The sequence below is a fragment of the Pelodiscus sinensis genome, chromosome 12, assembly GCF_052426305.1.
Source record: "Pelodiscus sinensis isolate ZL-2025 chromosome 12, ASM5242630v1, whole genome shotgun sequence".
In the NCBI taxonomy this organism is placed as follows: Eukaryota; Metazoa; Chordata; order Testudines; family Trionychidae; genus Pelodiscus; species Pelodiscus sinensis.
In genome coordinates, this window is record NC_143063.1 from 5,147,565 (window position 1) to 5,173,379 (window position 25,815).

General features: G+C 41.3%; 1 protein-coding gene across 10 annotated transcripts in view; it reads right to left on the bottom strand.

Moving 5' to 3' along the window:
- Nucleotides 1–25,815, bottom strand: part of CBFB (core-binding factor subunit beta) — a 153,324-nt gene that overhangs the window by 124,237 nt on the left and 3,272 nt on the right. For 8 of the 10 annotated variants that reach the window (XR_016350488.1, XM_089781427.1, XM_075940406.2 and 5 more), the window contains exon 3: nucleotides 21,421–21,537. The exons of the other annotated variants lie outside the window; for them this stretch is intronic. Coding sequence is in view for 7 of the 8 variants with exons in the window: in XM_089781427.1 (XP_089637553.1) it covers nucleotides 21,421–21,537 (117 nt within the window). In the remaining variant the exon portion in view is untranslated. The remainder of the gene's footprint in view (nucleotides 1–21,420; nucleotides 21,538–25,815) is intronic. 10 annotated transcript variants of the gene reach the window in all.

Consider the following 25,815-nt stretch of genomic DNA (forward strand, 5'->3'; position numbering starts at 1 on the left):
GCTGGCGAGAGGGGCTCACTGAGGCTTGTCAAGCCCTGATCATCATCATCATCAACCATGGGCTCAACACCCACTGGTGTCCGATATCTCCCTCACTATTTCCTTCCATCTTTCCCTGGCCAGTGCAGAATGGCTTTGGTGCTGAGCTAGTCTACAGAAACTATCTACCCATTGTCCGTGGGGACTGCCTCTCCTATTCAGACCGCCCATTATGCCAAATATCAGGGTCTTAACTTTTCACTTATCATTCATTCTGCAGATATGCCCAAATAGCTGTAACTTCCATTGTAGAACCTTCTGCAGCAGGTTCTCTTTTGGCTGTATCTTCCTATATAATTCTTCATTGGTGACCTTCTGCATCCATCCTATTCTCAGGATCTTTCTATAACAACTCCTCTCGAATGCCAATATCCTTCGCTTTGAATCTTTCGTAATCACCTATGTCTCACATCCGTACAACATGCTGCTAAATACACACGTTTTTAAGATGCTCAGCTTCATTCCTAAGCTAATCACTTTACTTTTCCAGATCTTATCCATCGCCTTCAAATTCGCTCTTGCTTCAAACTCACTCTTGCTTTCACTATTCTAGTTACTATTTCCTTCTTACAGTCTAGATCATACATCATGTTGCTCCCCAAATACGTGAACTTCTCTATGGTCTCTAGTTAGATCCCATCTACACTGATCTTCCTTCCTATTTCCTTATCTCCAAATACCATTGACTTCGTTTTATTGATATTCATAATCAGTCCATACAGCTTCCCTTCTTCATTTAGCACCTGCACCATTCTTGCTAGCTTCTCTTCATCCTGCGCGATGATAGCTATATCATCCACGAACCTCAAGTTGTTAATTCTCATCCTGTGCACCGATATCCCTTCTACCTCTTCCTTGATCTTGTCCATCGCTTTCTCTAGGTGCGTGATGAAGATACTCGGCAATATTGGGTCTCCCTGTCTCATACCTCTGCTTTTTCTAAACCAACTTCCCAACTCTCTGCACATTTTCACCGCTGCCTCTGCATTATCATGGATATCCTTCAACAACCGTATCAGTCTGCTATCCACTCCGTATGACTCCAACACCGCCCAAGTCACTTCCTGATCTGTACTCTCAAATGCCTTCTGAAAATCAACGAAGCAATTGTAGATGTTCTTGTTCTTTTGCCAAGCTTTCTCTGCTATCAATCTTAATGCCAATTTCTGCTGTATGGTACTTCTATCTTTCCTGAATCCCGCTTGCTCATCCGCTAGATGTTCTTCTACCTGCAATCTCAATCTCTCCATCAGTATCATCAGCACCTTGCCTAGATGACTCGTTAAGGCAATTGTTCTGTAGTTCTTGCACTCCAATGCACTTTCTTTCTTGTATATTGTCATTAGCATAGATCTTGTCCCTGCCTTCCCCCTTTCCACTCTATATTACATAATCTGTGTATTTCCTGAATCATACTTTCTCCACCATATTTGATTCTCTCTCCTGCAATCTTATCGATTCTAGGGCTCTTATTGTTCTTTAGTCATTTCACTGCTCTTTCTACTTCTTCCTTCAAAATATCAGTCTCGCTCTCGATGCTCGGCTAAAAATAGACTTTCATAATTAAATATTTCAGTTAGAAAAATCAGACATTCATTTGAATTTTCCTCAACTAGTAAGGGAGAAAATAACATCTAGACAACTGAATAACAAACTTTCAAAAAGTTACCAATTACTAATAAATTAGTGCAGTTTTGCTAAAATTTTGGAATGCAAATTATTAAAAATATACGAGCCTACTCTTAAATACTTAATCTGTTATTTATTTAGATAGCTCTCTATATCTAAGCAACTCAAAATATTAGTTCCCTGTGAGTTTTCCCCATCCCACTATACAGTAGAACATTCTTTTCTCATTCTGGAATGAGCTTGTTCTTTGCTCATTCCATGGAACTTTTTGCACTTAAATTAAGAAACAAATTGTTTCTAGGAAAGATATACAGTGAATCACCTGCATCCTCTACATTCTCAGGAAAAAAAAGTGGGGTAGCCACATCAGTCTGTAGGTTTAAAAACTAGTAATCCTGTGTCATCTTAGAGACTAACAAAAAAAAAGAGAGAGAGAGAGAGAGAGAGAGAATTTTGAGTTTTCATAGGTAAAACCCATCTGATGAAGGTGTGCATGACACAGACACACATATGGCCCCAGAAACCAGCAGTTTTGAGCAGAGTATGGAGGGTACTATAGGCAGGGAGCCTGCCTGAGGGCCCTGGTTGGGTGGTGGCTGGGAACCGGCTAGGGTAAGTGCCTCCCAACCACAGCCTTACACCTGGCACCCCACCCCTACTCCCTGCTCCAGGTCACAACCCAAACCCTCTGCAAACCCTCCTTCACCTTCTAACCCAGATCACATCTCCTCCCAGACCCTGCACCCCCTCCTCCACATCAGATTCCTCTCCTACACCCATACCCGCTCCCAAGCCCTGTACCACCCCCATATCCCAAACCCCTGTTCCAGGTCACAACCCCTCCTCCTTCATTCAAACTCTCTCTCATATCCCCCATCACCTCTGGCACCCCAATCTTTTACCCTTCTGCACCCAACTCCCACCCCAGACCTCGCATTGCTTCCATTTATATACAAGAGTGTAGCCCTTGAACACTTACAAAATTCTTGTAGTGATCCCCCCATCAAAAACTGTTGCCCATTCCAGAACTACACTAAAGTGAAAACCCCTCTCTGTCACTGTACTCTATGTCTATATCCAAGTGCTACAGCACTATAGCTACCAACATAGATGAAGCCTTAGAGTGCTTTCTTTTAAAACCCATGTCCTCATCACAGATAATCATATTACTTTCCACATCAATAGCAGCCTCTTGCTAACAGTCATTAGTTTTTACCATCAAAGAAAATAAAAAGGAACATTTTTCAAACAGCTGAACAGCTAGCTCTCCGGTTTCTACTGACAGTCACTGGGAATTAGGTGCCTACATCTCTAAGGGACCTTTAAAAATCCCAACCAAAATAAATGAACATGTACAAATTAAAGACTACCTGGTAAATCAGTCCATTTTAAGGCCCAAACTATAAATTATCCATGCTAGTGGTGTATTCCAAAACTCAATCTGGATAATGAACTCACTCAAGATACATTCCAATAACTTAGAGAAAAATAATTTTAAGTTACCAAGATTTTTAGTAGCAAGTGGATTTGCACAATCCTTTTTAAAAGGCGGGGTTATTCTTTAAACAGAAGAAAGAGCTAGACTAAATCATAGAATAGTAGAATACTAGAACTGGAAGAGACCAAGAGATCAACAAGTCTAGTCCCCTGACCTCACAACAGGACCCAGCACCGTTAGCTCATCCCTGATAGATGTCTACCCAACCTGTTCTTAAATATCTCCAGTGATGGAGATTCCACAGTCCCCTTAGGCAATTTATTTCAGTGTTAAAACACCGTGACAGGAAGTTTTTCCTAATGTCCAACCTAAACATCCCTTGCTGCAATATAAGCCCATTGCTTCTTGTCCTATCATTAGAAGCCAAGGAGAACAATTTTTCTCCCTCCTCCTTGTAAAACCCCATTCGATACTTTGAAAAAAAAAAAAAAAAAGATATCATGTCCCCTCTCAGTCTTCTCTTTTCTAAGCTAAACAAGTCCAATTATTTCAATCTTCCCTCACAGGTCATGTTTTCTAGACATTTAATCATTTTTGTTGATATTCTCTTCTCTGGACCTTCTCCAATTTCTCCATGTAGTTCTTGAAATGTGGTGCCCATAATGGGACACAATACTGCAACTGAAGCCTCATCAGTGCAGAGTAGAACAAAAGAATGACTTATGTCTTGCTCACAACACTCCTGTTAATGCATCCCAGAATCATGTTTGCTTTTTTTTTGCAACAGTGACTCATATTTAGCTTGTGGTCTACCATGACTCCTAGATTCCTTGTTGCAGTCACTTCCCATTCTGTATGTGTGAAACAGATTGTTCCTTCCTACGTGGAGTACTTTGCATTTGTCCTTGTTAAACTTCATCCTATTTACCTCAGACTATTTCTCTAATTTGTCCGTATCATTTTGAATTATGATCCTATCCTCCAAAGTACTTGCAACCTCTCCCATCATGGTATCATCTACAAACTTAGTAAGCGTACTCTCTATGCTATCATCTAAATCGCTGATGAAAATATTGAACAGAACTGCCCCAAAACAGACCCCTGCAGAACCTCACTTATTATGCCCTTCCTACATGACTGTGAACCACTAATAACTACGCTCTGAGAATGGTTATCCAGCCAGTTACACACCCACCTTACAGTAGCCCCATCTAGGTTGTATCTGCCTACTTTGATAAGAAGGTCATGTGAGACTGTATCAAATGTTTTACTAAAGTCTAGGTGCACCACATCTAAAATATCTACCCTAACCACAAGACTTAGCTTTCTTTGATAGGATGACATCAGATTAGTTTGATGTGATTTGTTCTTTACAAATCCATGACGGCTGTTACCTATCACCTTATTGTCTTCCAGATGTTTGGAGATGAATTCATCTGATTACCTACTCCATTATCTTCCCTGAAACAGAAGTTAAACTGACTGATCTGCAGTTTCCTGGATTGTTCTTATTTCCCTTTTTATAGATGGGCACTATAGTTGCCCTTTTCCAGTCCTCTGGAATCTCTCCCTATTTCCATTACTTTTCAAAGATAACAGCTAAAAACTCAGATACGTCCTCTATCAGCTTCTTGAGTTTTCTAGGATGCATTTCATCAGGCCCTGGTGACTTGAAGACAAATTTTTCTAAGTAATTTTTAACATTCTTTTTTTATGTTAACTTCTAAAGCCATTTCTACTAGCATTCACTATGTTAGGCATCCCTACATCATCAAACTTCTTAGTGAAAAACAAAACAAAAGTCGTTAAGCACCTCTGCCATTTCATAGAACCCTAGGGCTAGAAGAGACCTCAGGAAGCCATCAAGTCCAGTCCCCTGACCAAAGCAGGACCAGCCCCAAGTTTCCTGTTATTGTTTCTCCCTCTTCACTGAGCAATGGGCCTACCCTCTCCCTGGTCTTCCTCTTGCTTCTAATATATTGTAGAATGTCTTCTTGTTACCTTTTATGCCTCTAGCTAGATTGAGCTCTTTTTGTGCCTTTCTAATCTTTCCCTTGCATACTTGTGTTATCTGCTTATATTCATCCTTCGTAATTTGACCTAGTTTCCACTTTTTATACGACTCCTTTTTTATTTTAAAATCATGTAAGATTGGCTGGTTAAAACAAGGTGGTCTCTTGCCATACTTTTCATCTTTCCTATGCAGTGGAATAATTTGCTTCTGGGCTCTTAATAATGTCCCTTTTGAAAAAACTACCCACTCTCTTTAGTTGTTTTTCAAATTAGTCTTGGCTTTTCATGGGTCCTTTCTTACCAGCCCCGAGTTCAATAAAATCCGCCTTCCTGAAATCCATTGGCTCTATTTTGCTGTTCTCCCTTCTACCATTCCTTAGAATCATAAACTCTATGATTTCATGATCATTTTCTCCCAAGCTGCCTTCCACTTTCAATTTTTCAACCTGTTCCTTCCTATTAAAATCACATCTAGAACAGCTTCCCCCCCAATAGCTATCTGAACCTTCTGAAATAAAAAATTGTCTCCAATGAAGTCCAAGAACTTACTGGACAATCTGTGCCCTGCTATGTTAGTTTCCCAACATATGTCTGGATAGTTGACGTCTCCCATCACCATCAAATCGTGTGTTTTGGATTATTTTGTTAGTTTAAAAAAAGCCTCATCCACCTCTTCTTCCTGGGTAGTTGGTCTGAAGTAGACCCCTAGCATGACATCACCCTTGTTTTTTATCCCTTTTAGCCTAACACAGAGACTCTGAACAACTCTGTTTCCTATGTACATCTCAACCTCAGTCCAAGTTTATACATTTTTAACATAAGGCAACACAACCTCCCTTATTTCCCTGATTATCCTTCCTGAGCAAGCTGTACCCTTCTATACCAATATTCCAATCATGTGTATTATCCCACCAAGTCTCTGTGGTACCAACTGTGTCATAGTTGTGTTTATTTATTAGCACTTTAAGTTCTTCCTGCTTATTTCCTGCATTTGTAAGATACTGATTTGATTTTGCCCCCCAGTTCTGCCTCGTCCCTCTTTTATCCCTGCTATTACAGCCCATGCTCCCTCCCATTTCTGACCCATCTCTCAGGTCTCCAATATTTTTCACTTACCTGTGGGCTTTGGTCACCTGCCCCCATCAAACCTAGTTTAAAGCCCTCCTCATTAGGTTAGCCAGACAGTATCCAAATACTCTCTTTCCCTTCCTTGAAAGGTGAACCCCGTCCCTGCTAAGCAGCCCTTCTTGGAACAGCATCCAGTGATCAAGGAAGCCAAAGTCCTTCTGGTGATACCATCTTTGCAGCGAGGCGTTCACCTCCAAGATGAGACAGTACCTGTCTCTGCCTGGGCCCCTACCTTTGACAGGAAAGGCTGAAGAAAAAAACCACCTGCACTCCAACCTCCTTCACGAGGACTCCCAGAGCCCTGTAGTCACTCTTCTTCTGCCCAAGGTCACACCTTACAGTATGATTTGTGCCTACATGGATGAATAGCATGGGGTATTCAGAGGAACGAAACATCATGTCAGAAACTGGAGACTTCATTCCCACTATGGAACAAATTCAAGAACTTGATGCCGTGCCAAGCAAGCAGGAACTGATCATAGAATCATAGAATGATAGAACCATAGAGCTGAAAAAGACCTTAGGAGGCCATCAAGTCCAGCCCCCTGCCCAATGCAGGACCAATCCCAATTAAATCAACCCAGCGAGGGCTTTGTCAAGCCGAGACTTAAACACTGCTAGAGATGGAGACGCCACTGCTTCCCTAGGTAACTCATTCCAGTGCTTCACCACCCTCCTAGTGAAACAGTTTTTCCTAATATCCAAACTGGACCTCTCCCACTGCAACCTGTTCCTTGTCCTATTGTTCCTTGTTCTGCCATCCATCACTACTGTGAACAGCCTTTCTCTAGCTTCTTTGGAAGTTGAAGGCTGCTATCAAATCCCCCCCTCACTCTTCTGCAGACTAACTAGACCCAACTCCCTCAGCCTCTCCTTATATGTCATTTTGGTTGCCCTCCGCTGGACCCTCTCCAATGCATCAACATCCTTTCTATAGTGAGGGGACCAGAACTGGACACAATACTCCAGATGTGGCCTCTTCAGAGCGGAGTAAAGAGGAATAATCATATCTCTGGATCGACTGGCAATACTCCTTTTAATGCAATCTAATATGCGATTAGCCTTCTTGGCTATAAGGGCACACTGTTGACTCATGCCCAGCTTCTCATCCACTGTAATCCCCAGGTCCTCTTCTACACAACTGCTACTTAGCCAGTTGGTCCCCAGCCTGTAACAATGCTTGGGATTCTTCCATCCCAAGTGCAGGACTCTACACTTGTCCTTGTTGAACTTCATCAAATTTCTTGTGGCCCAAACCTCCAATTTGTCTAAGTCACTCTGGACTCTATCCCTGCCCTCCAACCTATCTACCTCCCCCCCCCCCCCCCCCCGCTTAGTGTCATCCGCAAACTTACTGAGGGTACAATCCATCCCCTCATCCAGATCATTAATAAAGATGTTGAACAAAACTGGTTCCAGAACCGAACCTTGGGGCACTCCGCTAGAAACCGTCCACTATCCTGACATCGAGCTGTTGATCACTACCCGCTGGGCCCGACCTTCCAGCCAGCTTTCTATCCATCTTACCGTCCATTTATCCAATTCACATTCCCTTAGCTTGCTGGCAATAATATTGTTGGAGACCGTATCAAAAGCCTTGCTAAAGTCAAGGTATATCATATCCACTGACTTTCTCATACCACAAAGCCAGTTACCTCATCATAGAAGCTAATCAGATTGGTCAGGCACGACTTGCCATTCATGAATCCATGCTGACTATTCTAGATCACCTTCCCCCTTCCAAGTTCTTCAAAATGGATTCCTTGAGGATCCCCTTCATGACTTTTCCAGGGACTGAGGTAAGACTGACCTGCCTATAGTTCCCTGGGTCATCCTTCCCTTTCTTAAATATGGACACTACATTTGCCTTTTTCTAAATCATCCGGGATCTCTCCTGATCTCCACTTTTCAAAGATAACAGCCAAAGGCTCCTCAATAACATTTGCCAACTCCCGTAGTACCCTCGGATGTATTAAGTCCGGACCCATGGATTTATGTTCGTTTAGCTTTTCTAATTAGTTCCGGACCTGTTCTTTCCCCACCAAGAGCTGTCCTCCTTCGTCCCATATTACATCACTAGCACATTAGTCTGGGAGCTGACCTTGTCCCTGGAAACAGAGGAAAAGAAAGCTTTTCCCACATCATCTGTCACTAAGTTACCGCCCTCATTCAGTAGGGGTCCCACACCCTCTCTGATCATCATCTTCTTGTTAACATGCCTGTAGAAACCTTTCTTGTTATCCTTCACATCCATTGCAATTTGCAATTCCAATTGCACTTTCGCCTTCCTGATAACTCCACTACATTCTTGAGCTATACATTTATACCCCTCCCTAGTGATCTGTCCAAGTTTCCACTTTTTGTAAGCTCTCTTTGTGCTTAAGTTCACCAAGGATTTCCCCAGTGAGCCAATCTGGTCTCCTACCATATTTGCTTCTCTTACTACGGATTGGAATGGTTTCTTTCTGTGCCTTCAATAAGGCTTCTTTAAAATACTGCCAGCTGTCCTGGGCTCCTTTCCCCTTCATGACAGCATCCCAGGAGATTCTGCCCATCAGGTCTCTGAGGGAGTCGAAGTCTACTTTTCTGAAGTTCAAGTTGTGTATTGTATTACTCTCTATTCTTCCTTTGGTCAGGATCCTGAAATCTACCATCTCATGATCACTGATTCCCAGGTTGTCACCCACCTCTACTTCTCCTATTAGCTCCTCCCTGTTTGTAAGCAGCAGGTCAAGCTGCGCACAGCCTCTGGTCAGATCCTGCAGCACTTGTACCAAGAAGTTATCTCCAACATTCTCCAAAAACTTCCTAGTTTGTCTGTATACTGCCTTATTGGTCTCCCAACAGATGTCAGAGTGATTAAAGTCCCCCATGAGAACCAGAGCCTGCAATCCGGAAAGTTCTTTCAGTTGTCTGAAGAAAGCCTCAGCTACCTCATCCACCTTATTCAGCGGCCTGTAGCAGACACCAACCACATCATCACTGCTGTTGCTTACACCTCTAAACTTGACCCATAGACTCTCAACAGGCTTTTCTCCTTCTATATACTGGAGTTCTGAACAATCATAGTGCTCTCTTACATACAGTGCAATGCTTCCTCCTTTTCTCCCCTGCCTGTTCTTCCTGAACAGTTTATACCCTTTCATGACAGTGCTCCAGTCATGCGAGTCATCCTACCGAGTCTCTGTTATTCGAATCAAATCGTAGTTCTTGGACTGGGCTAGGGCCTCCAATTCTTCCTGTTTGTTACCCAAGCTTCTCACATTGGTGTACAAACACCTTAGATAACCAGTTGATCGTCCTACCCTCTGCATTTGAATCGGGGTCCACCTTTGTTGCTCATTCCTCTATGCATTTCTTCCTGGTATCCGACTTCCCCATTCTCTTCAGGGTTTTGATCATCGTCCCCCAACGAACCTAGTTTAAAGCCCTCCTCACTAGGTTTGCAAGCCTGCAAAGCCTGATAGATGCTATAGATGCACTGTCAAGCGTAAAGGCGCCAGGCACAGATTGCATTCCTGCTGAGTACTCAAGCACAACAAAGATTGTCTCATTCCCCGTCTTTATGACACCCTTCTGAAGTGCTGGACAAACGGGGAAATACCACAAGATATGAAAGGAGTCCTGGTTGATCACAGGATGACTATAAGCCGCCGTTGTGACATGGCCATGAAAGAGGCTAATGCGGTCTTGGGATGCAATAAGCAAGTATTTCCAGTAGAAATAAGGAGGTGTTAGTGCTGTTATATAAGGCATTGGTGAGACCTCATCTGGAATACTGTGTGCAGTTCTGGTCTCCCATGTTTAAGATGGATGAATTCAAACTGGAACAGGTACAAAGAAGGGCCACTGGAATGATTTGAGGAATGGACAACCTGTCTTATGAAAGGAGACTCAGGGAGCTTGGCTTGTTTACATTAACGAAAAGAAGGCTGAGGGGAGACATGATTGCTCTCTCAAAATATATTAGAGGGATAAATACCAGGGAGGGAGAGGCTTCACATATATCACATATCTCCAGAGTTACAGTGTGGTTTTCGTTCAGGAAGATTGACCATCAACATGATCTTCTCCCTTCACCTACAGGAGAAATGCCGTGAGCAAAATATGCCACTTTATATCTCTTTTGTGGACCTCACAAAGGTGTTTAACACTATTAGTCGACAAGGACTTTACCTTCTACTTGAGAGAATAGGCTGCCCACCAAAACTATTGTAGCTGATCATAGCTTTTCATGAGGGTATGAGAGCTACTATCCAGTTTGATGGATATACATCAGACAGCTTTCAGGTGAACACAGGAGTAAAGCAGGGCTGTGTTCTTGCCCCAACCCTATTTAGAATATTCTTCTCAGTCCTCCTAAGCTGTGCATTCAAGAACTCACATGACAGCATCTACCTCTATACAAGATCTGACGGATCACTTTTCAATCTAGCTAGACTATGGGCGAAAAGCAAGATAAAGAAAGTACTTATCAGAGCACTGCTCTTCGCTGATGACTCTGCTATTGTAGCTCATAATGAAACAACACCAGGATCTTATAGCCCAACTATCAAGAACCTGTCAACAATTTGCTCTTACCATCAGCATTAAGAAAACTGTGGTCCTTGCCCAAGGTAGCATAACTCCACCATGAATTATGCTAAATAACAGCCCTCTGGAAGTAGTTCTGAAGTTCTGCTACTTAGTTTCAACCATAACTAGCAACTTGTCATTAGATGCAAAAACTAACATTCATATTGGAAAGGCGGCTACTACTTTCAGCAGACTAACAAAACGTGCACAGGCAAACTCAAAGCTCACAATTAGAACAAAGATACTTATCTACCAGGCATGTGTGCTGAGCATTCTTCTCTATGGATCAGAAACGTGGACCACTTATGCAAGCCAAGCAAAACAACTTAGCTCTTTCCATCTCCGCTGCTTATGCAAAATTTTGAGCATCAAATGACAAGATAAAGTCCCGAATGAGAAAGTATTAGGAAGAGCTGGAATGTCAAGCATGGGAGCCATTCTGCGTAACAGAAAGCTACAGTGGCTGGGTCACATGAAGAGAATGGACTATAACCGCATCCCAAATAATATTTTGTATGGAGAACTGGCAGAGGGAACAAGACCAAAAGGACGCCCTAAACTCCGTTTCAAGGACTACTGCAAAGCTGCTTTGGTAAAGTTTCAGATAGACATTGACAGTTGGGAAAACCTAGCAATGGAAAGAAATACCTGGCGTCAACACCTCCGCCAAGGACAAAAGCACTATGACAAGACTTTGGCAGAAAACCAGAGCAAGAAAAGAATGAAGAGGAAAGAACAGATTATAACAACTAACACTACTACAGCATGGAGCTGTACCTACTGCAGCTGAACAAGCCTTTCTCACATTGGTCTATTGAGCCACACAAAACATTGCAAAAAGCAACCAATTTAATAATGCATCCCAGCATCCTTCAAGACATATGACGGCCATGATGAGTAGTCAGACACGGGCCTCTGGCAAGCAGCCTACCTCCCGAGATGACATTTCAGGGTCACAGATAGGTGCCTCCAAACCCCTCAGAAGAGAGTCTCCAATCACCACCTACCCTACATTTCCTCCTCCCAGTGGTGGCTGCAGATCTCCCAGCCTTGGGGGTACAAGGTTTCTCTTCTGCTTTAGGGGATGCTTCCTTACCTCCTGTATTCAGAACAGTGTAATGGTTCTCCAAAACTATGGTGGGAGGGTTGGGAGCAGGGGTGGAACACTGCCTGCTGCCAGAAGTAACCAGCTGCCAGTGTCCCCCTGATGCAGTCATCTCCTCCACCAGTGGTGTGTCAGTAGTCTTTTGTAATGGGATAGCTTCAGCGGTCTCCACATGAATATTCTCAAGGATTTCCTCATGGACTCATGCTCCTCAACCTAGCCACCTCCACCTATAGTTCTCTGACCTACTTCCTGAGAGATTCCAACAGGAAGCACCTTTCATATTGGATGGTCCTTCAAGCCTGGATTTCTGTAAGTGGGAATTGCAAGGCAGAGTCCCTGCAAAACCACATCAGGATCTGGGTAGAGGCATCCAATGGTCTGTCTGGCTACAGGCAGAGGCAGAAGCAACAGAAGCAGAGCTGACAGGCATTGCAGGTCTTCCTAACCAGATTAGGACTCCCTCCTACAAACTCCCCTGACCGCTCCGCCTCTGGCTTTTAAAGTAGGTCAGGCCTACTCCCTCATTAGCCACACAAGGGGAGGCTGTTTACAAGGCTGAGTGAGGCTGATCAAAAATAATCAATCTTTAATTAGATGAAGCTTTTACATCTCTCTTGTATTTAAAAAATGTAAAACTGCACAACTGCAACAATTCTCCCTAATAAACAGAGGCAAAAAAGTAAAGAAAAGAGAATCACAAGAGTTTGGATTTTTACCAAAACTTATGCTGCAAGGACTTCAGGAAGTATAGCAATGCATGCAACACTCAACCCATATAGCTGGCTCCCCACTATAAAAGTTAACCTAGCAATTATTCTATTTTCATTCTGACTTTGACAAGTTTTAGGAGGCTAGAGGCCAGAATTAGGAAATTCGAAGTCTTACCTTAGATAATGGATTAGTTTAACTGTTGAATTTGAAGCTCACTCAAATGAAATCACTACAACCTGGAAAATTATCTTTGATTTAACAAATCTCCATAAAACTGACCTAAAAAGTTTCAACTGGTAAAAATGAAATTTTACCATGGCCATTTAGCTTTGGGATGGGATGAAACTGTACATTATACATGAACATGATCCTGAGGGGCTATAAAAAGAAACTGCTGTCCCATCACTACTTCCGATATCTAACAACAATCCTATTCACCTAGGGTATGTCTACACTACCACCCTAGTTCGAACTAGGGTGGTAATGTAGGCAACCGGAGTTGCAAATGAAGCCCGAGATTTGAATTTCCCGGGCTTCATTTGCATCTCGCCGGGCGCCGCCATTTTTAAATGTCCGCTAGTGCGGCTACACGCGGCACGGACTAGGTAGTTCGGACTAGGCTTCCTATTCCGAACTACCGTTACTCCTCGTTTCACGTGAAACAAGGAGTAATGGTAGTTCGGAATAGGAAGCCTAACCCGAACTACCTAGTCCGCACTAGCGGACATTTAAAAATGGTGGCGCCCGGCGAGATGCAAATGAAGCCCAGGAAATTCAAATCCCAGGCTTCATTTGCAACTCCGGTTGCCTACATTACCACCCTAGTTCGAACTAGGGTGGTAGTGTAGACATACCCCAACAATCGCATCACAAAGAGGGGGAGAACTGAATATCAAATGATAGCTAAGCTGAACCACAGATAACCAAAACAGCCCAATATAGGGAAAAAGAAGCAACAAAACCAAGGGTAAGCCAATTACTAATCCCCAATTGTTTTCCACAACCTTGATACAGGTTAAAATATCTTGGAGAACAGAGTGGTAATCTGAGTAAGAAAAAATGAACAAAATTAGTGCTAATTAACTGTGGGCCTTTGATTTTCTGAAATAATATCTTGGGTTCTCATGCTAGAGATTAGGTATCATTGAACTAAATGGACATGACCAAATTTCACATAGGAAGTCTACAGGGCTGACAATTCAACCTCAATTTCCTGAATTCTAGGTCAGTGGATCAATAAGATCATCCTGTCAGAGAAATCTTTTATGAACAGGATTGTGCCCTAAGCACAGAAACAATATGGACATACAGATCTGAATTACCGAAATTAGAAAGCCCATTCCTAATCGCAGTTCCTCCCTGGACTTCCAGCTACCGTATATTCCGGCGTACAAGACGACCTCTGATGTTAAAAAACATCCCCCAAAAATCGGGGGTCGTCTTGTACGCCGGATGCCCCGCCGCCGGAGCCCCTCCGCGGCTTTGAAAGCCTTGGGGGAAGCCGGCGGGGGGGCATCCCAGGCGCGCATGGGCTGCCCCCCCGCCGGAGCCCCTCCGCGGCTTTGAAAGCCTCGGGGGAAGCCGGCGGGGGGGCATCCCAGGCGCGCATGGGCTGCCCCCCCGCCGGAGCCCCTCCGCGGCTTTGAAAGCCTCGGGGGAAGCCGGCGGGGGGGCAGCCCATGCGCGCCTGGGATGCCCCGCCGCCGGCTTCCCCCGAGGCTTTCAAAGCCGCGGAGGGGCTCCGGCGGGGGGGGGGGGGGGCAGCCCAGGTGCTCCTGGCGGCTTTGCTCCCGGTGCCTCTGGTCTGCTGGGGACCATCTCCAGCAGACCAGGGACACCGGGAGCAAAGGAGGCGGAGGGGCGCTGGGGTATAAGATGAAACCCTATCTTTTAATTAAAAAGATAGGGGGTCGTCTTATACACCCAGTCGCCCTATACGCCGGAAAATACGGTAAGTAGGGCATATTAGATATTCTGTGTGCTATTCAAAAACAGGGACAACGTTATGGCCATTTCAGACCTAAAGATCTCTTGTGATGAGACACACGATGGTCCTCAGTGAATCCCACTGGCTTTATCATCTCTGTTTTTTCACCAGGGCACCTAGAACTGTAAACCACTATGTTACCTTGCTCTGCTTCTACAAAGGAAAGCCTGGTTGGTGTTTAGACTATGCATTAGTTCCCTCTCACACAAGCCTGCCTGCCTTACTAAAAACTCAACGACTCTGATATTCTTTTACTTACATTTTAGAGAACATTCACTGAACCCCAGATCCAGAGTTTCCCAGAGATACCTCTCTGTATCATCCAGTGACTCTCACTGGATACACACAGAATTACTATGTCTGCTGCCTCCAGAGATAGTGTGCACACCAACTGTAGGTTTGCTATTGCACTAAGATGGTTTTGTAATAAAACAGGAATATGTTTATTTAAAAAGAGAATTAAGTAATACTACGAAAAAAGTATAAAGGTGAAAGATTACAAAAACAACACTTTCTATTGCCTGAAACTTAATTCCAGCTAACCATGTCTTTGCCCAAAGTAGTTTCTCACCTTAAGTTTCCAGTATCTCCAAACAAGAGGATCCAATATTCAGAGAACGAGAGTGTGCCATCCCCTTTGTGCCCTAAATGATGAATAATTAAAATATCTTTTTGCTTCCCTTATATTTCCAAGTCCACTGTCTTTGCCTCAACAGCCAGGAAGACCTCAGGAATATCTAACTCTGGTCCATTCCCCAGCACGCTTACCATCCTGTTCCTCCCATCATTTGTTATAGTAAACAGAGAAGTCAAACTATTTGTAAATGTACTTTCACTGTCTATCCATGGCTTACAAAACTTAACCCAAAACCACATTCCTTTGTCTAGAGCAGGCTTGTTTGTCAAGTCTGCTCCCAAAACATATTTGCAGCATACACACCACTACTTATGCACCATGGGTATATATACCATGTAACAGCCAATTTTAACATAAATTACAGTAATATTGTACACCATCAGCTGATTCAATTATCCTTATACCAGCTGTTAAAAAGACACAATAGGACAATGCCCAGAGGAAGTGATTAGCTCTTCCAAGAGCCAAAGCACATAAATAGGAGGCTATTCTACTTAGTTTTTCTACTATTGTTAATTCTTGAATTAAGTAATAGTGATCACAATTTACTTAGGTTCAACATACCAGGAAAGCTGAAAAAAAAAAAAGATACTATGATACCAAGCTTTAAACAAATTATTTCAATAAAATGAGTCAAGTAAAAAAGATCCTGAGGTAAAAAATAAACAAAGTAAAACCCTTAGAGGTATAGAAGTTACTTAAGGAAACATTAAGAGTACCTCAGAAGGCACTTAACAAAAAAGAGAACTAGGAAGACAAGCTGTAAATCAACATCACTAACTAACAATGCTTGAAAGGTTATTCAAACAAAAATGCCCAAATTTTGAAAGAACTGTAATCCTAGAGAAGTCAACAAGCGTAAGTTACAGCAGGCAATATATGAGGGAAATTAGAAAGAAAAAAATAGATTTTAGAGCAAATAGCTAAAAGATATAAAAACAAACAAGAAAATATTTAAATATAAATTATTTAAATATGCAGGAAGCTTGAAAAAGAATTGGATTACCAAATGTTACATAGCAGTTAAGGAACATAAGGACATATCTGAGAAGCTAACTCATTTGTCGAATCAGTTTACCACAAAGGATATTGGGGAAATACCTACCACAGATCTAACCTTTTTAGGCAATAAAGATTAGGTATAAGAAACTGAGGTGTCAGAAGGAGAGATGCTGAAACACACTGATCACGTAACAGAAATAAGTTGCCAGGTCCAGATGATATACTTTCAAGACTTCTGAAGAAGCTCAAGCACGAAGCAGCTAAAATGCTAGCAGAAATATAAAGCCCCATTAAAAAGGCCACTATACCAAAGAATTGGAGGATAGAAATATATTTTAAATCTATATTTATATGGCTCGAGGAGTGATCTGGGGAATTAGAGACCAGCAAACTTTACATCAGTAAACTGGTTGAAAGGATAATTAAAAAATGAACATCAGGACACAACTGAGTCAAACCAGCATGGTTTCAGCAAAGAAAAGTCTATCTTGCTCATACATAAGAATGATTAATATGCCAATAAAGTAGTAAAAAAGGAGAACTGGTTAACATGTATTTATACTTGCAGCAGAACCATGAGAAAGTCCCTCAAAAGAAGCTGAAGAAACTAAACAGTCATGCTCTGAGAGGCACTGTCATTCATGAAAAATTGAGTAAGACAGAAAACAAAATAGGAATAAGTGGTCAATTTACATTTTGGCTGAAGGTTTACAGCAGAATGCCTCAATGATCCATATTCCATCCACTGTTTAATATAGTTATTAATTATCTCAAGCGTGACATTATTTGCAGAAGAGTGACAAAGGTCAGAGGAACTTAATCTAGGTGAATGACAGTGACAATATTAATAGAAAATGGAAGAGGAGATTTAAGATACTCAAACACTTTAAATGGATCTAAATTTACTATGTGAATTCAAGAAAAGACTGTTATCTAGGAGGATAGCTTGTTGAGGACCTCTCATCAGAGTGCAGCTGTCATAAAAAAAAAAAAAAGATGTTAAGCTTTATAAGGATTGAAATTAAGAAAAATATCAAGTTTTTATACAAATCAATTATCTGAAATATCATGTGCGTTATTTGGTTGCCAGTACATCAAATAATGTTGCAAATTTAGAAAAGGCTCAGAGAAGTGTCACAAAAATAAGCCTCATATGAAGAGAGAATGAAAAAAGATACGTTGAAATTTAAATTTATGATTACAGCATGTAAAATAATGGTCTGAAGAAAATACATCAGGAAGCTTCTGTTCTCTCTCTCATAATAAAAAACAAAAGGGACACTCAAAATTAAAAAGTAACAAATTCAAAATTAAAAGGAAAATACTCTCACAATCCAGACAACACTGTTATGACATGCTGCTGCTGCAGTTCTCAAAAACAATGCAACAGTCAGAGACAGCTTCAACTTAACATTTTAGGTGTCCAGTATTTTCTGAATTTTTTTTTAACCGGACAGGAGGCGAAAATACTAGACAATCTGGGTCTATACCGGACCCCTGGTAACCCTAATCTACTACACTCATGTAGGCCACAGCTGCCTACTGTTGGGTTTCTTCAACCTTCTTGTGAAGAATCTTGTGATAGCCACTGTCAGACAGGACTACGTAGGTCACAAGTCTAATCCACTATGCAACTTCTACACTTCTTTAGACCTTTTTATTTTTAGAAGATTGTTGAGGGATTTTGTTTTGTGAGCTTTAGGATCCTGTGGCAAATTTTCAAGAATGTATAGATCCTTGTAGGTATAAAATAACCAGGGCTGAACAAATAATTGAGCCAGAAGAGCCGGCGCAGAGCGATCTGCACATGCGCAGAACCTCACGAAACAGTGCAGCTAGAGAGCGGGACTCGCCGCCACTTGGCGAGCCCTGAAAATAACTATAATTGCACTTATTGGTCTGCAAGATCTGCCCCCGAGTCCCAGTAACTATTAAGGAATTTTTTATCCACACAAGGCCTCATCTATCAGACTTATTCTATGGACAAAGAATAGAAAGCTAACTCATTGTCCTAGACGACAAACTGGACTCTATGGAAATTTTTTTAAAGCTTCCTTAGAAAACTGTTCATCTGGAGAATAAAATTACATGGTTAAGGACAAAAACAGTTTATAAATGTCAGGAATGCACTTACAAACAAAGTATTTCTAGGATATTAGTTAACCAAATACACTGAAACAGTAAAGAATTTTAGAATAAAAAGATTCCAGTATTTGGACGTTTATCTACATTCAGGATTTCAGAGTTATGCCTCGAATAATAATTAATGACATCTTCCCTCAATAGTCTATTTTTTATTCGTGTAATTAAAAACATGTCTCACTGGCACAACTCCAGTGATGAACAAATACACATTATTCCACTGCCTCAAGAGTTATAGCTTATAAAAAAGAGAAATCATATGTCTTTGATTTTAGAGACAGTTGAAACCTGGTAGGGATGTAAAATCCCATTTAAATAGTTAACAAGTTAAACATTACATTTAACCGGTTAACTGGGATCTTGTGGCAGAGCTGGCTGGACTGCAGCAACCCACCCACACACATGGATATGCCCAACGGGAGGCCTCCTCCGCCCTCAGTGCATCCCTAATATGTGAATAAAAATCTTAATAAAACCATGTTACAAAGTTATAGACAGAATAAGTGGCCTACAACTAAAGTGCAAAACTATAATGCTATTAGGTGCTTTCTGTACCATAATGCACATCTTTTTATCCTGGCTGCTTCTTTTCTTAACATACTCTGGGAGCTGCTTCACTTTAAAGAAAATTCCGTATATTACAAGCTTGATGTCATACGTGACTGATAATAATGTTAAATCACATCCATGGATTCATGATTTATACAAAGTATGACACTACTATTCATTTTTTATTGGGTGATCATCTACTTCTAAAATGACCTTAAATTGAAAAATATGGAAGGAGACTTACATTTAACCAAATATTCTTGAGAGTTTAAATATAAACTAAAATGTAAAAAGTACAAAGTAGCATACAGTGACAGAATTAATTCTATTTAGCTTTGCAGTAGTATGCTAAGTTCCTGCAAATCTGGGGGGTTAAGTTTGCAGACAGTAAAAAAATATTCAAGATGGAGTTAACTCCAAAGCTGACTGTGAAGGATTACAAAGGCTGTGTCCAGACTCAAGGGTTTTTTCGAAAAAAATTTCACCTGAGTCTAGACTGCAGCCGCATTCTTTCGAAACTAAATCGAAAGAACAGGGCTTTTCTTTCGACGGCGGTAAACCTCATTTCACGAGGAAGAACGCCTTTTTTCGAAAAAGCTCTTTCGAAAAAAGGCGTTCTTGAATGCCAACAGGGCTTTTTAGAAAGAGAGCATCCAGACTCACTCGCTGCTTTCTTTAGAAAAAGCGGCTTGCTTTTTCGAAAGTACTGCTTGCAGTCTAGACGCTCTTTTTCGAAAGAGGCTTGCAGACTAGACATAGCCCAAGGGATCTCGCTAAACTGGGTGACTGGGAAACAAAATAGCAAATGAAATTCAGTGTTGATAAATGCAAAGTTCTGGGAAATCATAATCTCAAGAATACACACAAAATAATGGGATCTAAATTAACTGTTCCCATTCATGAAAGCTCTTGAAGATACTGTGGATAGTATTCAGAAAATATATATTCAATAAGCAGCGGCAGACAAAAAAAAGTTCAAGTCTGGAACCATTAGGAAAGGAATAAGACGACAATAAATGCCACTATCTACATCCATAATACATCTATAGGCGGCCCCCGGCTTGCAACGCGATCGGTTCCTGGGGAAGTGTCGCAAGTTGGGGGCATCGTAACACGAACCCTCATTTACGATAAGCATCTTGAGCAATTGTAAATGCAGGCCGAGGACATAAGTCAGGGGTTTTAGGCCCTTTCTTCACTTACAAAAATGGTATAGCCAAAATACTGTGCACAGTTCTGATAGTCCTATCTCAAAAACAGATTTTTTTAGAAATGGAAAAAGAGAGCGAGAAAAGCAACAAATGTGATTAAAGATATGGATCATCCTTCCTATGAGAACAGATTAAAAAAAAAGACTGGGATTGTTCTTTGAAAAAGATGACTATGGGGCTGGATATGACAGATCTACAATATTACAAATGGCATGGAAAAAGTGAATTAAGAACTATTATTTACCTCTACAAATAACAAGAATCAGGGATCACCTACTGAAATTAACAGGATGCAGGTTTAGTACAAAAAAGTACTTCATGTGATGTACAGTCAACCTGTTGAACTCACAGATGGGGATGAAGGCCAAAAGTATAACGAGTTAAAAAACTTATATAAGATCATGACTCTCCATCATCTTTGGCAGAACAAAAAAAGACAGTGGCGCCACCCCTGGACGAGCTGGACAGAGTTCTGTTGACAGAAGGTGTTATTGTCTGTAGGGTTGCGTCTAGACTACAGGGTTTTGTCAACAAAGCAGCTTGCTTTGTCGACAGAACTGAATGTGTCTCGACGCTCTATGTCGACAGAAGTGTTGTCAACAGTATCTGTCGACAAAACTTCCGTCGACAGAACCCTGTAGTCTAGACGTACCCTAATAAAGTACCACTGTGCCAGTAAGGAATTTTAATCTATGAATCAACTATTTCAGATCAGCAAAACAGACAAATCCAGCAATTCATTTAAAGTAATATTTATTCTTTATAGTTTGCTGTGGTGAAAGTCAGGCACAAAAAATCTAGTTGAAGAGCAAAAGCAATAACTCCTATATTTCATATGAATTGCCAAATTGAGCTCTGCCAACAGAATGTACTCCAAGAAATTTTCATTAGTCACAAAGATAACTTACTAGCTAATGTTTGTAATTTTAATGCAACCCTAAAGGAGTGTCTACTGTATATTAGAAACTACGACAAAGTGGGCTCCCGCAATCCATAATAAAAGTTAATAGAAGGAATGAGCCAAGTATTATCCCACATACACTTTTTAATATTCCTTGGGCAAAGGTCTTAAAATAAATTACAATTAAATGATTTTCCACAATCCTTAGGATTTAGCAGACTTCATCTTAATTTTCATTAGTATTTTCATAACTGAACTGTGGAACATTAAGAATGTCATACTACTAACAGTTTATATCAAAAGTCCACTGATGCGGCACAATCTTTGCATTGCAACAATTTCCATCTTACCTTGCCTGCCTCTCTTTCAAAGTCGACATATTCCCGGGTCGGTGTCTGTCGCTGCTCCCCCTGCCAACTGGCCGGAAAAAACTGGAGAGACAGATTGGTTCCTGTGGCCACAAAAGCCTTTTAGAAAAATCAATACAAACAGGATCAGGGAGAAAGACATTACATAAATTATGCAGGAAGTCATTTATTTTTACATCAGTTTATGTCTTAAGCCAGGCAGCATAGAGAATACTTAAGAGTCAAAAACATGCACTCATCATTTTTCTTCAGTATTAAGTTACAAACATCTGATTCCATTTTGACAACATTTGCCATTGGCTGCTTCAGATATAAAATGCAACATGGAATCAATACTTTCTTTCAAATCAGTTTTTGCTGACATTAGAATCTATTATTTCAGAATTCTGTCAGGAAATCTCATACCACCAACTCACTACCAAAACCTACTAAAAAGTGCTCGCATGTTGTAAAAAGAAGCAATTTTTCCCTAGTTATAAGAATTTTAAGAAGTGAGCTGCAAAGACTTGTTTCTGGGAGCACTGATTTTGAATAAAAAAACTCCAATTTCCACTGAAAATAAGTTTCATTTTCATAAGAAATTTAGACTCACACATATCACAGCAATTACAGTGGGTATGTAGAAGTAGAATTCTGATTCACTATTTCAGTTATGATACGGTACAGAGTATTGAAATGCATACATGATTACTCACATACACCAAAACATAATTTTAGTATCAGATAAGGTAACTTGCAGTCAAATTTCTGGACTGACTGCCATTATTCTATTAAATGTAAAAGACTACTAATCCAGAAAACACTTTATTCATAAAAAGTACATAAAATAAAGCTCAAAATAATTTGACTTTATAGAGATGATTTTCTGAGAGAGTCTAAAATAAATTTTGCCTCTAAGCAACTCCAAATTCAGCAAGTTAGTGATAATAAACCATCACTCAAGATATTGTTCACTCTGTGTCATTTTGTGTAAGTCACTACAGTAGAACAGAGTCAAAAGATCAACATCTCCCACTTTGAAAATGAAGTCTCAGAGGGGTAGCCATGTTAGTAGGTATCTGTAAAAACAATGAGTCCTATGGCACCTTAAAGACTAACCGATATATTTGGGCATAAGCATGTATCTGACAAAGTGATTTTGACCCACAAAAGTTTATACCCAAATATATCGGTTAGTCTTTAACGTGCCACAGAACTCCTTGTTTTTGAAAATGAAATCTGCTTTGCTCTGACATTTTTGTGGCAGAAGAGACTAATATCCTGTGATTAGGTTTCACCTAATGACTTTCTCCTATAGGCAGTTTTTGAGCATTCCTATTAAGCCAAAACAGACAGTCATTAAAATTGATCACAGGAATCATTAGTATAAAAGTGATATTGCAGCAGTGTATTCTCTGTTTAGAATATGCAACAAAGAAAAACATTTTGAATAGAATAAACGTGTCATGAAATGCTAGACAGAAGTGTTACTTAAGGATGTACTCCATCAATAGGTCAAGTTAGGGATGTAAAACCCCGTTTAATTGGTTAACTGGTTAAACATAGGTGGAGAGCTGCTCCATACACCACCAGTTAACTTGAACTAGCAAGCTCAAGCTTACTAGTTAATTGGTTAAACTTTCACATCCCTACTGGTAACATGTAAACCATAAGAATAGAACTAGAGCCATCATCATCAGAACTCTGATGTTTCTTTACAATACATTATTTTCCAAATGTATAGTTGGCTCATATATAAACACAGTATTTTGAAAAACAGTTTCCTAGATTTAAACACTGTTCTGAATCAACAATGCACTAACATCAAACATGGTCAGGCAGCTTTACTGCCAAACTCTCAGCACTTTCAGCCTTTAAAGACCAATGCTTTTATTAAAAACATGCACACACTAATACAAAACACTGAAAGGACTGACATCTGAATTTTGCAACTTTCCAGGTTACACAAGTTTATGAAGACCCATGGAAGCTTAGCTTTATAATAGAACTCTATATGAGGGAAAAATCTAGTCTGAGGCACCAAGAGAAGGCATCCTTACACAGGAAAAGATTGAAGTAGTGGGGGAGAAATAATAGAAAAGACAAGAGAAAATATGAATTCACGCCAGCTCCCAAAGGCCGCTGGAACCGTGCAAGCTTAGCTTGGCCCACAGACCATCTAAAAATACTGATACATTTATCATGTGAATTTATAGAAGCATTATATTTTTTTCCCAAACCAAGTATAATATAGCAATAGTTCATGTGCAAAATTCAATAGCCCATCTAATGTATCATGTAAACATGGCTCTTTTCGCCAACCTCCCCTCTCTCTCTCTCTCACACCCCCCCCCAACTCTAGTGTGGGATGCCCCTCCTACTCTCATAATCACCAGAAAACCATGTCTGGCTACTGTTGATATGTATATAATAAATCAGTGATGTATTGACCATCCATAATCAATAGTGTTTTGTAGGGAGCTAGCAAGAAGCCTACAGTCCCATAAACCAGCAGTTCCCAATCAGTGCCAGGTGGCAAACCACTGGCTGCCAGGCCATGGGGACCACAGCTTGGGTACACGGTCTAGCGCCTCTCCTCCTACCACAGCTTCGGGAGAGGCATGTCCTGCCCTGCCTCTCAGCCAACCAGCGCTAGGCAGGAGCAGGGCTTCCTACCAGAGATAGAAGAACAGTTTGCTGCAGGACAGCCTTAGAGCAGCTGTGATCCAAGCAGCAGTGCTCAGCTGGTGGCTGGGAGGCAGTGCAGGGTAGGCATGGAGGGCAGGGCAGGCACTGGGGGCAGGGCTAGTACTTGAGGTCTCTGGGCATGGGGAGCTGGCACTGGGAGGCTCTGAGGGCGGGGCTAATATTGGGGACTGGCAGTGGGGAGGCTCAGGGAAGTTGGTTGCAGTGTGGCTCTGAAAACAGGAGGCTGGCACTGGGGGGGGTCTTGTGGTGGGGAGCTGGCACTGAGGCATTTGGGATGGGGGGTTTGCACTGGGGGACTCTTGAGGGTAGGAGGCTGGCACTGGGACAGTTGGGTCCAGGGGACTCCGGGGTCAGTGGCTGATGCTGGGGTCAGGGCTGGGCATTGGGGGGCTCTGGAGGCTAGGGCCCCCAGAACCACTGTGAACAGACAGCTTTAGCTGCAGCTCTAGGGGCCGGGGCTTTTGGCAAATACAATGAACATGCAAATGTCCAAATAAAATGGTACCGGTCTGCCAAAAGTTTGTGAATAGGTTTGCTGGTCCACAGTATAAAAAAGGTTGGGAATCACTGCCATAAACCCTATTTCTGACTGAGCTCTAGAAAGGAGAGAAAGGTGTCAATCCAGGGCTTTTCAAATTATTCCTACACTGATCAAATGTCAGCCACAGAAGTAATTCCTGTCTTCCATTCTTGGCAGGATGTCATTCCCATGAATCTGACTGCCACAAATGACACAGCGAGTGGAAGCATGATGACCATTTAACATCTAAACCCGTGGTCACCAGTAGATTGCGATCTATCGGTAGATCTCAGAGGCTCTGACAGTAGCTTTTGAGCCCTCTCTGAACTGCGCGCATGCGCAGTATATTTACATTAGATTTCCTCATTTGAGGAGCAGCTACTCACCGAGCAACAGCACAGGTGAGTAGCTGCGAGGAATGGTGGGAATTTTTTTTTTTAAATAGCAGTATAAGGATTGGGGATAGCAAGTGCTGGAAAAGAGGAGAATAGAGAGGGCGGGGCTTCAAGGAAGGGCGGGGTGGTAGATCTTGGCTTGGTCTGTCATTTAAAAAGTGATCTTGGGTGTAAAAAGGTTGGAGACCACTAAACCAATATTATGCACACAAACTAAGAGAATCAGGCCACAAGATCAGCATTTTTATGCCAAAGTTATAGACTGATTTTCTTCAGGCCAGACAGCCAGCCAGCAGTTGTAGGTTGGGTATGGCCCTGACCCTTTTAGCTCTTGGCTTTTGTCACAGTGTTCCACTTTACACAAAATTTCCATTTGAAGTTAAAAGATTTACCATAAAAGATTTATGGGTAATTATAAAATATGTATAAGCAAGAGACCAAGACTATTTCAATCTCCTCAGAAAATATGCTTAATACAGAGTTTTTGAGGTTTTAAAGATCAAAAGTAGTTTTATGGATCAATAGACTGTAAAGGTTACATTTATTTTTCTTTTCCAAAGAGCTTTTCATTACCTAATAGACTAGAATAACTTGTTCAGAACCATTCATGCTAACTGTGTATTTATGTACATTAAGAAGAAGGGGAGTTATTTGGAAGATTGTGGCAATAGGCATTCTCTCGCCTCAAAATGCCAAAACCAATATATATCTGATAATTTAACACATCTCAGCCAATGACTTGTTTAATTTTAAAAATAAATTTCATAACATGAT